This window comes from Limulus polyphemus, unplaced genomic scaffold (genome assembly GCF_000517525.1).
Source record: "Limulus polyphemus unplaced genomic scaffold, Limulus_polyphemus-2.1.2 Scaffold317, whole genome shotgun sequence".
Taxonomy (NCBI): Eukaryota; Metazoa; Arthropoda; class Merostomata; order Xiphosura; family Limulidae; genus Limulus; species Limulus polyphemus.
In genome coordinates, this window is record NW_013665927.1 from 534245 (window position 1) to 548699 (window position 14455).

Below are 14455 nucleotides of genomic sequence, written 5' to 3' on the forward strand. Positions count from 1 at the left end.
TTCATTACTGAGTAGCATCCCTTATAGGACTTCAGTGTATAGTTTCTCTACTGATTTTGAAATTTTTTTTAATCAAACTTAAAATACAATAGTTGTCATTCATAACTATAAACAGTTTTATATGAAATATAATTACAATATGGTATTTGTGGAGAAAAGTGGCTAATAGTAGGCTGTGCTATAGCCTAAAAATAGCTTTTAAGTTATCACAGCACAGACAGTTGAAAAAAAGGTCTATACTTCTTTCAAATATTTCTGATTAGCCTGACAAACGTTTATTTTAAGTACCCGAGGATTACAGGTAGGACAGTTAATTTAATCAAAAGTTAATGACAGTTTTTATTTTTTAATTAATAAAAAAGAAAATGCATTATTATGAAGGTTCGATAATTGCTTTTGTGCAGATATTTGTTGATATTCTTGAAGTTTAGATGAGCATGTCGCCTTCCATCCTTCTTCACTCACCAGAAACATTTATTTTTTATTCAACTATTTTTTTTTCTCAAAAGACGTGATGAAAATTCCCTCACTTATCCAATCTGTTACATAAACCACACACACACATCTCATTACCATGAAACAATTAATATAATAAAATGCAACATTTTATTATTAGTCCAAACTTAGATATCAATATACATGGATTTGCTAAAAAGTTGGAAATAAGTGTAACTTTGTTCAAGTTATTGAACCATGAGTACTTTGTCCTACCATGTAACAAGTCATTCCATAACACCTCAACATCATCAGTACAGCTAATTCAGTTGAATACTTCCCAGGGGTTTGTGCTGATATGCACTGACCGCTCATGTGGATACTGGCTGTCTCTCAGGAGGTAGAAGAGTTTCTTTACTGATGTTACCAGTGTTCTATTTATTCCTCATCTTTCAATTTTCCTAGCTACATTATGATACTTTATTTTATTACTATTTACACCTTTTACAGTAAGGAAGATTTGTTTTTATTTTTAGAACAGGTATGACATTTTTATCACTGGTACAATCATTCCCAAGTACACAAGTTGTAACTGTAAAGAAGGTTTTAGTACTTAAATCAACATTCAACAGTGTATTTAAATTTTAGAATTGAAAATGGTTACTCAAGCATGTGCATATTAATCTGTATAAATTTAAGGATTATTTATTTATGGCTGAACAGAAAAAACAAACAAAAAGTGAATAAATAAAAAAATATGGAATATGTTATGCAAATTACTTACATCAGATTAAGAATGTTTGGGGAAATAATAATCAAAGGCATATAGAGATGTGCTTGGGTATTTGTTAATTGTGAGATTGTTTTATGTTATTAATAAAGCTTATCTGATTTTTCTTCTATTATGTCGGGTTCACATTTTAGTATTATGACATTCTGTTAAAAAAAACTGTCTGTTTACTTTATATGCTCATGGACTTCAGAAGGGGGGTTTGGTGTTCTTTTAACCTGATCTTCAAGTTACATCCTGTTTCACCTATGTAAAAGACTGGGCAATTGTTACACTTTATTTTGTAAATGTTTTCTAGTGGGGTGGGTTTGTTATATAATTTTCATTGTAACCCAGATACTTTTGTAGGGGGACACCCATTCTTTCTCATGACATCAATGTCTTCAGAAAGTTTATCATTCTGTCATTACAATCCTTCCAACTCAACCACTGACCTCAGTGGTTCTCAATTGAGTTGTCATGATCAACAACCCCATTAATATTTCAAGAATGCTTCATTGAAGTAGTGCCTGAAATGTTCCAAAAAAGATGTTATAGCCAGAATGTTTTTATTGATTGGAATGGTTCTCCAGTAATATACACTGCTAGATCTAATGCCAGAAGCAGTAAGACACATACTCAACTCATTTATCTATGAAAACCCATCTCAATATTTTTGTCACTAACATGGTTATTCTATACAATTTCGTTATTGTAGATAAACTCTGAATCTGGTCTTGGGTATGACACGACCAAAGGTTTAATCACACAATGCTTCAAGGCTCAGAATGAGCAGTTTAATCTGGGATATTGAATCTACTTATATTCTAAATGTAATCAGTTTATTAATTGTATAAATTAATTTGTCAATTAGTCGGTGTCTAATTAACTTGAGTTTACTATACTAGATTTCGAGTGATTCACTGAAAGTAAATTGATTGCTTAATGTAATTATAATTGTTCTATTGATTGCTCAAGACAAATAGTGAGCTGTCGAGTTGCTAAAACTCAATAGTTTAGACCAAGAAAACTACTTAATAAAGTAATGGTATTCAAGTAAAGTAATAACTTTATTAAATAATAGCTTTATGCTGCTACTTTTAAGAAAGTTACTGTTTGTTGCACAGTTTTTAAATATTTTATATGCACCAAATCAAATCTTTGTGGTTTATTGTATCTTTATTATTCTAGATAATAAGAAACATTGGTATCCAGGATTAACAAAGGTCTATACTAATATTCTGGTACTGAACTCTACATAAGAATGCCTGATCAACCATAAAGTCTTGATACTGAGGTAATCTTAGGTATTGTTGTTACTGAATTCTCAAGAAATCAGTTTGTTGATAACCCTCTCACACAGAAGCAAACTTTGCCCTGAAATGCAGTATAGTTGTGCAACTCTTTATTATGTATATATATATATATACATATTCCATTTAGAATAATCATATTAAACTCTTAAAATCATCATTTACTATACTTTTCTTCAATCAGAGAATATAAATAATGATATTAATAATCATCAGCACAAAAATATTTCTTGAAAATGCTTTTCAAAGGAGAAATACAAATAAAAAGGAAATATAGAAAATACATAATGTAACAGTTATACCTTACACATTCACAGATAAAATACACCATCATATACTCTCTTTATTATAATAATCTACAGTTATTCCTACAGCAAAGTATGGTTGATTTGCTAAACAGAATATTTGGTTTCAAAGTTAATAGCTTTCACATTAGTTTTCTATATAATGTTTTTCCTTTGCAAGTGATAATTGGTACAGTAAGCTTCTACATCTGAAATATTCAAGAGATGTTTTTCTAAATGTGTTATTAAACTTAAACCTTTCCCACTCAGAATTTTTTATTAGTCGAGCAGAGCTGGTAAGACTGATTAACAAAACCGTTACACACAGAGAAACAGCTTGATAACTGATAAACTCTTCAGATTTAGAAATGTAGATTATTTTACTATTCAGATATATTCAATCTTTAGAGAAAAAAAAAACTTCAATGCAAACTGTTTGCAACATATCTTCTAAAATATATATATATTCAATACATTATTCCCATTTCATTGGTTTTTCAGATCAACAACAAAGCTCAACAAACAACCTCCAAATAATAATGTAACCTTAAAAATATAAAATATATTTAAGGTTAGGCATTAAACTGACTTATTTCCCTACAAAACTAGGACATTTTGTAAACTTGTAAACAGAAATGTTTTAAGAAACCACCACCTATTCACACTCATTTTTTAAGTGTAAAATCTATTTCAAAAGCCTTTCTTCTTCAGTATTTAAGAAATGTTATCAAATGCACATGTAAAAAGTAATCTAGGGAGATTTTTGAATAAATGATCGTAGATAGAAAGAAAAAAAAGAGGTATGTGGAATGTATAACTGGTTAAAACTTTCAAACTAATGCTGAAGTATGCAACTGAACAGGTATTCCACCAGTGATATTTATTTCCAATGTACACATCTTTTTAAAAACTTACACAATTGAGAATTAGAATAAGTTAAGCAGAGTAATGCTTTTTAACATAAAGTCATTTTCAGACAATATCACAACTTCTCAAGGCTGCAAATTGTTTAAAGGATATATTTAAACATGTTTAACCTTTGGATAAAATAACTTAGCCAGATCATAAAAAATTAAAGATTTTCTTATAGCTTCATATTTACATACAAAATATTCATAAGTTATTATACAAAAATTCACCTGAACTTTATGTTGTTTTGGTTTTAAAAGGTTAAAACTCAGTTAGAAATTCCCTTATCTAGAAAATTTATGTATTAATATCTAAGTACAAATGAGTAAACTGTACCAACAGGATTTCCTCAAGTAAAGTAAGTGATCTTACCTCGCCACAGATTTTCAACTATGTAGTTTAACTCTCACTACAATAAGTACGAACACGAGTGGATGTGACTAGAAAGATAATTATATTTTGATATGAAAGGAAAGCAACAAGCAGATGTTAATAGTAGTATGTTGCAAATGCTGTGGCCACACAAAACAGAGAATCCTGGAAAATACAAAAATACAGATGTGAGGTAAGTGCTTTCAAGAGATTTTTGTGTCTTTCCAAGTAACAGAAAAAAAGTCATCTCAAAATCGGTATTCATGATTCTTTTTACGAAAATACTTAATGCATGTTTTATATCTGTTCCTGCAATATGTTTAATTGTTAAACGTATCCAAGTCAGCATTACTTAACATTAACTTTTTTTAACATTTCTTTATTTCACTCATCAGAGTAAGATAACTAAAATATGTCTTGCTAATATTGGTGGTGAAGTTTCGTAGACATTAAAAAGTAAACTGTCCCATTAATAATAAAAGAATTTCAGAAAAATTTAAACTTCAATAATGGGTCAAGAGTAATGACATAAAGATATATGTTTGCCAATGATTACAAAGCTTTAATGTGGTGATATGTTGAGCTTACTGTTATAGGAATGGTGCCAAGTTACATAATAAAAAGTTGATCAAAAACTATTTGTGACTACATATATATATATATTAGTTTTACTGGTTTAGGAGTACTGACACCCATAAACTTCATCAGCCAAAAGCACAGTTTGTTTGATTTTTTTAGAGCAAAGCCATATTGGGCTATTTGCTGTGGGGAATCAAACCCTGGATTTTAGCATTGTAAGCACAAACCATACTTCTCCTCTTCCTTTTTCTGCTGTTTTCCAAAATATGCAGACTTGAAACATCATATTTACATTACATGACATTTCACTTCTTTATCAATAACAAAATAAACCAGGGAATGCATCTACTATGATGCTTACAACATTTATATTAAACAATTTAGTTGTGTTTTAAAAGGGAGAATTTGCTTAGAACATATGAATCAAACATAATATAAATCAAACGTGCAATACTATATTATCATACTGTGACCATAACCATGAGTCTACACTTTAGGTTGCTATGAAGCACATGTTTATAAACATGGACCTAACAAGCTGCATGATGCAGTTTTTTTAAGTGGAAGTAAATTATTTTTTTGCATTTAAATCACTCACAACCATTATACATTCTTACAAGAAAAGCATTTAAGTTTTGAGAACATTTTGTTACTACGTTGAAAGGATAAAAACTCTAGCACATTACATAAAAATCTACAAAAGAATAATGCAACAACAATACTCTAGACACTTGCATTACGCCACTCAGCTTTTCTAATACCGATGGAGTCTTACATGACTTGGCACTCAACATATAAACTTAAAGGCTACTTATTTCTACCAGGCTTTCCAAGGCTCACACTGCCTTTTTTTTATTTTTAATATCCATATTTTTACAATCTAATTGCTTTTCACCAGTGTATCAGTCTTTTTGTATCTGTAGGTGTATAGATTGTTTCTCATAATTCTACCTAATTAACACCACATAAGATTGTAATCTGTTTATAAAGAGAAATAAAAACTTAAAAACATATTTAAACAAATTTTTTATCTAACCTATTATCAAATGTAATAAATTACAAAATCATCACCACATAAAATATGTAAGATATAATAATAACTAGCATCATTTGCATACATGTTCAGATTCCAATGCAAAAGAAAAAAAAGTGAGTATTTCACAAGTTAACATGTCTTTTTTTCCAGGTTTTGGGTTAATCTTTCCCTGACTTTTTTTTTTTATCCCATTTTCAAATTCCCTTACTTTTTCTGATAGGCCAAAATAAAAGTAATTAAAAAGCATAACATCTACACCTTCTTAATTTCCTTAATTAATTATGTCAAGTATATTATAACACCTGTGTAGATGTTTTTACAGCTCCATGCACCAGCAATAACACTGAAGGATTCCACATTACGTAATTAAGTAACTTAACAGGAAATTTGAAAAAATTAAATAAAAACAATTTTCCTGACATTTTAATTTGTAAATTTGTCTGTATAAAAACTGCCAAAAGAATAAAGAAAAGATGACATAAGTATTCTTCAGTGTAAGCTAAAGGGCTAAGTGATAAAATCAATTACCTGTAAGTACAGATTCCTTTGGTTTGTGTCACATAAAATAATAAATTAACTGAAATTACAATGAAATTGATTAATGTAATGAAAATAATCAATTAATCAAAATTAGCATTTCCAATTATTCCAACTATCCATTAATTGAAATATTTCTATTATTATTTTTATCAATTAGTGTCACAACTAATTAAAATAATCAACTAATCACAATTAGGGTTTCCAATGATTAGTTTTTTTTATTATTCCAACTATCCAGGTAATCAATATATTGCTATCATGTTTGTTTGTAGTTAAGCACAAAGCTACACACCTTTGATATCAAAACCTGATTTTAGCATTATTAGTTTTTCTTTTTTATTTTTATCCATGTCATGAGAATAATGGATAAGTTGAATGTAATCAATTAATGAGACTGACAATTAATCAATTAGCAAATTTCACTAACTATCCAGTCCAATGAGTACTACCTTTTTGATTGAAACTTGAATGGTTTACTAACAATCAAATAACATTCTAGAACACCTGTTAGATTATAACCAAACAGTAATGCTCAGAATGGCAAATATTATTAGTTAAATCTCACTGAAACACACACTTATTTACTATTAGTGAAGGAAACTAAATACAATCAAATGGTTGACTAAATGTTAAAATTCCTTGCATTAAAATCCTGAAGTGTATGTATAAATACTTGCTAAATAGGCATCTTTCTTTAGAAATGTCATTTAATGTCTCAAGTTAGTAAACTTACAGAAAATGCAACTTTTAAATGTTGAACTAGTTAACTGAAATTAATTTGTTTGTTATTATTGGTAACTTAAAATTTAGCCTGTAAAAAATCTCAAAAAATATTAACATTTTGTTTAAACTCACATTCATAAAAATATCAGATGCATAGTTGTCTGTGTCAGAATCCCAAAGACATCTGCTTCCAATTCTGACAGAAAAGAAGTTTTATTGAGACACATTATACTAATACAGGTAAAAAGTTTAAATATATATATATGTGGATAGTTTTATTGTAATTTTCAATACATACTGTTTTATAAACATTTTTTTCAACAGGTCTTAACCTACACCCTTTTTCAGTAAACCATACTTAGTACTGTACAGTTGAAGATGCCAAATAAACCTCATAACTTAGTAGAAAATGAGAAGAAACAAATAAAATATTTACTTAGAGTTCTCAACTGATGTGTTATTGGTTTCTTTTTGGTTCCTAGATCAACAGAACAATTTTGCTGTGTTTTGAATACCTTTTGGCAAAAAAAGTGTGCTGTTTTTTTTTATTTAACTCATATTCTTGGACTTTTGATAAAGAAAATTTAGATTGATATAAATGAAGTTAGATGTGTATCTCAAAAATCCACCAAAATCAGAAAATGACAAGTCAAAATTTATCTAATTTTTTAGTTATTTTTTAAATGTTTTTGTAACATTACAAAAAAAGACTAATTAGCATTCTAATGACTAAGAAAACAATGACGAGAAAATATCCACTACAGCAGACTTTATATATATCTTCATTAGTTTTCTCTACTCTTTAATAAAAAAACACTTAAGCAGTTAACTACAACTATTAACAAATATTGATAGAAAAATAAAGTGGTCCTATTCAAATTACATGGGCACAAGATTTAAAACCATGTTGTTTTACATTAGCTTGTAAAAAAATAAGAAATACATCAAAACAAGGATCACTTTATTATCGTATTCCATGTCTTTCTGTTAATTCAAATTAAGTCAATGTTTTGCTATATGAAGACATACATGTATGTGTACAACTAATTGTAAACTACATTACATATTATATTGTGTATAAAATAATGAACAGAACTGTATTTTAACACTTCCAATTTACATGCACCATTAGATATGTTCCGTAATTTCTTTCATTAATTTCAATGCTATAATTAAACTTTCTTTTCAGGTTTTGACCAACCTCAAATGTACTGTTACTGAACTTTTGTCATAAGAAAGAGAAAGCAGCAGTGTACCAGCTCATTTTGAAAATAAAAAGTATATATATAGCCAGTTATGTAAAAGAATTGTACATAGACACACTTATAACTATCTTTTTTCATTTCAATACCAATTTATTATTACTGCTTAATAAATACACTTTAAATTCTGAACCTTAAAACACAATTCTAACACATTTTAAAATTAATACAGGTAAGATTAAAACTGATATTACTAACTGCTATATAAAGACTCATTATAAAGGATGATTAGCATCAGTATAAAAAGTACCATGTATCTACTTACTTAACTCCCTCTCCTCTCTGTTCACCAATAACAACTTGCACAACCATCTTGTACCGCTCAAAGCCTAGCTCTGTCAAAGTGCAAATGCACAATTTATAAATTCATGCATAATTCAAATACCCAATTTGTACAATCAAACATCTCGAAATATCCCTGGCAGAGAATATCATTTGCTAAATGATTAATTGTCAGTCTAATTAATTGATTACATTCAACTTATCCATTATTCACAATTTCACCTGATTACCATACATGACACTAATCAATTAACTGAGTTAAATGCCCAGCTCTACTTTGCAGTATTTCAATAAGGATAAGTTTAACCAACCTTATACATACTGTACCCACATCAGAAGTACATTCATAATTAGTAGATCATATCAAACAGAAGAAAAAGTATTTTAAAATCACCTTGTACTAATTAATGGGGTAAAAAAAGATTTATGATCATTCTGCAATTATGATTTCTTTTTCATACAGTGTAGTTGAACATAGAAATAAAGCTTTGGAAGTTGTGCATGCACACTGACTGGTTACTTTATTAGGACTTCACCTAAAATCAGGTTGGACCATCTCTTGCTTCAGTAATAATTTTGACTCGTAGTTAAATATTCCACATGATGCCGAATTACAATGGTGAATTTGACATATAATTTTATCACAAAGATTCTGGATGTGAAAGTTTACTGGAATTACTTTGACCAGTTTTTGGACAGAAAAAGCCTGGTAGAATGCTCTGTTATCATCTTGGAAGACTTAGTCCATCAGGATAGAAATGCAGTTTTTGTTGGATGAACACAATTGTCAACAATGTTTAGGTGCACTGGATGTTATTCATTCTACTACAGAAATCATATAGTGTTCAACCAAATATCAATATGAGTATGTTCCTAACACAATTACAATCACCTATTCTCAATTTTCAATTCCTCAAAAAAAATTCTAACTTCATATGATAGTGTGCTACCTTTTAAAATTCTGTTGCTAAAAAACATATCAACACTTTAAAAAAAAAGGTGGATTTTAAACATTACAAGCTAATGGCCATAGCTCAAGCTTTCTTTCAACTCCTGTCTTTAATAACCAATAAAGTACATGCTAAGCCTTATAGCATTTATGAAGCAATAGCTTAGCTCACTAAGCTTTATCCTGATATGAAGAATTGTCAGTCAATGTATGAACTTTTTTATAGAGAAATGCAAATAAGCTGTTAATATGATATTCAATGGCAAAATTTTGAGCATCAGGATGTATTTTGCATATTCATTAATGAGATTACTTTAATTTTCATATATTTCAGCACATTTTTAAATTTTAGAATATACGCATGTTTCGACAGTGGCCTACATCCTAGCATATAACATCAAGTAAACATCTATTAAATGACTTCCAATAGGAAGATATACTTTCAAACATTTGTGGTCTTCAAATATACAAACTCTCAACTTTAAATTTTTAGTTCAGTATACCTAATACAGTATTCAGCCAATAGGTTATACCTAATGCCTGAATGTTGTGCCAGATATATATATATATATAAATTGAGTGTGAAACACATCATCTAATGATATGAATTTAGAATTACAATGTATTTAAGTTCTAAACATACTTATATTTACACACATATACATGTACACTTACAATTATTTAATTCATGATTTTAAAACTTTTATGGGGTCTTGGTCGCACTACATTTTCCTTATGCATAATTACAGGTTACAAATGCACACAATCATATAAAAGCATGCCTTTTGTTTCAAGTATTTTTGGTGACAAGAAATTTGCAAGGAAGAACAGCTGCAACAGAAAAAAAACAAAGTAATTCATATTTATGTAATAACATCAAGATGAGTACATAAATTACTTTGTAGTTCAAAGTGAGTACACTAATCTTGCACTTTTAATGAACCTCACTATTTTTAGGCAGTATTCAGTTTTGATGTTTGCCAAAAGTCAAAGAACAATCAAAGAGTAATGCAGATATAGTAATAAAATCATAAAAAATTCTAAACAGACCTTTAATTTTGTCTCTTATTGCATCTGCTATACTTTTTGTCCAGACTGGGACGTCCTCAGCACGATAACTTTTATCTCCTAATTCTTCCATAAGAATTAGCCTTATACATTCCTTAACTGGGGCAGATCGAAACCTGTCAAGTAAAGTTAAACATATTATGATGTTAGAGTGTTAGATATTCCTAATTGTATTAAGGATGTTGAAGTAATACAGGATGATGTTGGTAAGTTGTACAATTAGCTGACAAATGACCTTTAAGTATATAAATGAGTTGTCATAATTTGGGGTACACACATCTAATACAGATCGTAACCCATTCAATAGCGTGACTGAAGAAAACGTTCATAATATAGTAACTGATAGTCACTCAAACTTACAAGGCATTATTTTATTGTTAGTAGTACAGGTAATACAATTTTAGATTACAAGCAAGAGGTAATTATCTCTTTACACAAATCACTAGTTAGGCCTCACTTGGAATATTGTGTAGTTTTTGTTTTCTTATATAAAAAAAAAGGATAGTGACTTTTGGAGAGGGTTCAGAGGCTACTAGGATGATTCTGTGGATGGAAGGGTTATCTTGATGATTATGGGGAGAGATTAAAATTTCTTAACAAATTTCCTCTTGAAAAAGAAAGAGAATGGGTAACGTTATTAAAGTTTACAAGATAATCTAGGGAATTGATAGGATAAAAACTCATGGTTTCTTTGTTCTAAATTCTAAACTCAACACAATGAAAGGACACAAGTTAAAAACTTGCGAAAGACAGGCTGGCTTCAGTTAAGAGTTTTAATGTTCTGATTGGATGATTAGCATATGGAATGAGTTGCTAATGGTAGTAGTGGAGGCTGATACCTTCTAAGAGTCTGAGAGGAGATTAATGATTTCAAGAAAAAAATAGGTAAATTTAAATGTATAGTTTTTTTCAGGTGTGGATGTACATAATCAGCCTTGAAAAAACAAATGATTTCTTGTTGTCAATAATGTTATGTTATGATACTTACATGAAACATGTTGTATATAATACACTAAAATTCTGTGAAACAAATTTCTTAGAGCAGTTTGTTAAAACCAATGCTAATAAAAGCATGACTTGTATAGAAATATTAACATGTAATAAATTTTAAATTCATTCTCAGTTTTAATACAATATTATTTTGCAGGTACAATATTACTTGATAACCATAAAAAAATAAAAATGATAAGATTGAATGCTTCATATAAAACAAGAAAAATAATTTACTCTAGCTGATAACTAAAATGTACTAAATAAGTATAGGACTATAAATGTTAGGAAAAAACAAAAGTTTTGGAATGGTCTTATTCCATCTTTTGGAATTCTTAAGTACATGTACATACAAAACTTATATGCAATAGTTAAACAGTTCAACTCATAAATCTTTGTGTAGATAATGCACGTACATCAGAACTCAACTAAGATTTGTTTTAACTATTTATCAAATATCAACTTATTTTATATCAACACTGCATACCAATTCTACTTCACTCAGGAATTGTTTATCTATACACATCTGGAAATCGCAAGGTTACAAACAAACAAAACCAAATATCATTAACTGTACATACATACCAATAACACAATGGAACATCCTGCAGAATTATCAACAATTTTAATTTCTTTCCACTTATAAATTATACAAGCATATAATAACATATCCACTATCAGCCTTACAGTTATTTCACTGACATTAAAATTATAACCACAGGTCCAACAAACATAAAAATTTTGATAAACAAGAGCCATTTGATCAAAACAAATCCTATGTCCTCAGCACAGTTTTCATTATCACTACATCTAATTTTATTAAGTCAATGAAACAGGAAAACACTTTGGGAATTGTTTATGCGTGTAGGTGTTGCATCATATTTAACAGTGGGAACATTCTGTGTTTTTGACTTCAGTTTCTTTGAAGAATAAAAAATGCTCACTTGTTGATGCTTTGTTAAAATGTTTAATCTAGATTTTAAATTTGCATAAAAATCTGTAAGTTCTAAATTGAAGAACACTGAAATACTTTGTGTAGACTAACTGTTGGCATTTAAACATATAAAATACAATGTTCCATAATTACTAAAAAAAAACAATGAACTAATGGTGCTTTGCTATATGTTGTTTTAAAAGCCTTTTAACTATTAGTATTACTAGTTCATGTATTTGTAAAACTCATGGGTAAATAAATAGGAGCCCTAAGGGTACATGTCAAGACTGATAACAGTTGGTCTAGCAGTTTTAAATTACATGCAGACACATACAGATTTTTGTCATATAATGGTTTAGAAACACAGCTCACTTAACCCTACAATAGTACAAATAATGCAGTGACTAAGAGGAATGTCTCCATATTACTTCAACAAGTTCTGATTATGAATGTAACTTGCAGGGTTATGCTGACTTCAAAAATTTTGTGATCGTTTTGATGCAAATCTGAATGCGATTCACTGATCAAAGTATTCTGTGATAATATTGCTAAAACATACTATTATCAATAACAAAGGCTTGGCGTTATTTTCAGAAACCCATGTCACTGACAGTGGTGTAGGAAGGAGTTGCAAAGTAAGGGCGCTTGGTTAGACATGCATATTTTATACTGACAGCTCAATCTGGAGAGGTGCTCTGGGGCATGCACCCCAGAAAATCGATATAATAATATAATTTACAGTTGCTATATAAGTAAAATATGTAAAAGTGATGGTATTACATCACCCCCGGTTCCGACGCCTCTGACTGTGGCAGTAGTTATTTATTCATTCAAATTGTGGCATTATTAATCATTTGATGTCCTTTTCCTGGAATTTGTTGGTGCTCATTTTACGTATCGCCGTAATGCCGATAAAGCCTGAACTTAACTATAGCTTTTAAGTTGTACTTGTAGTACTAATTCCTTACTCTACTATTACTAGTAGTACTACTATTGTACATATACTAGTTATACTTATAGTACTAAGACTAAAAGTAAAACTGAATAACATTTTACTTTTAGTAATACAAATAGTAATAATCCCTTATCATTATATAATTATAGTATTTATACAGTATCACAAACTTAAGTTAAACTTAAAGTTAACCTACTTTTGGTCAAGAGATGGTCGAATATTGTAAGTACTGACAGAATCATCAACACTTGGTTCGATTTTGGACATAGTATCAACCTAACGAAGTAAAGCCACACAATACGTTTATATTTCAAGTTGTAATAATACCATTAAAATAAAACTATACTATAAGTATAACCACATCTAAAACTTCCACGCTGAACATAGCGACACCTGCATCGCTTGGTAACACATGAGAACGAACTGAAACATGTATGCATATAAATAATTTCATTCTCAGAAAAACTATGTGTGTGTGTGTGTCTATGTCTATTTATGAAATTATTCCCAAACTAAAACCCATTGCTATATATTACACTATTAATCGAATAGGCGAGACGGTTATTTTTGTATATTCCTTAACGAAGTCGTGAAACAATGTCACTTATTCACTGCAGTGCGATTAATGTTACTAAAACAAAACACAACCTATATCTCCAAAATTTTTATTTTTCTTAAAGTTTAATTTACTAGCCTTCTTCCTGAGCAAGTATGTATAAGAGCTGAAATGTCTAGTTTTTGAAATACTGAGCAAAAAAATAATAAAAAATGGCGATATAGAAAGTATTTTTGTGTTAATAAAAGTTCAATGCTCCAGTCCATGATTTTTATTTTAAGAACTAAAGTATAGTGACAAACAGTTTTATATCTAGACAGCCCGCTGTGTATCTCAAGTCTTGTGACTATTTTAGTGTTATCTATAAAACAGGGAAACATGACTGGGAACATTGTTACTGTTCGGTATTTTTAATTTACTTTAGGAACATTCGTGTTTCATACCTGTCTACTTGAATTAATGTGTATGTATTGATTAAACATTATCAAAAAATGAGGCT

The 14455-nt window shown here is 29.3% G+C and overlaps 1 protein-coding gene across 3 annotated transcripts; it reads right to left on the minus strand.

Moving 5' to 3' along the window:
- Positions 1–651: 651 nt before the first annotated feature.
- On the minus strand, positions 652–13798 carry LOC106457332 (tctex1 domain-containing protein 2-like). 3 transcript variants are annotated; one of them, XR_002610128.1, is made up of 6 exons: positions 13597–13798; positions 10504–10637; positions 8488–8557; positions 7093–7156; positions 4083–4247; positions 652–2581 (listed from the first exon to the last, which is right to left on the minus strand). XR_002610128.1 is itself a non-coding variant. In XM_013916732.2 (5 exons), the coding sequence occupies exons 1-5, from the start codon at positions 13665–13667 to the stop codon at positions 4200–4202; spliced, it is 387 nt and encodes a 128-aa protein (XP_013772186.1). In that variant the 5' UTR covers positions 13668–13798; the 3' UTR covers positions 3649–4199. The 3 variants fall into 3 exon arrangements, 2 of the variants coding, with proteins under 2 accessions (XP_013772186.1, XP_022238914.1); XM_013916732.2 differs by lacking the exon at positions 652–2581 and having other exon boundaries at positions 3649–4247; XM_022383206.1 differs by lacking the exons at positions 652–2581; positions 7093–7156; positions 8488–8557 and having other exon boundaries at positions 3649–4247.
- Between the last annotated feature and the right edge of the window lie 657 nt (positions 13799–14455).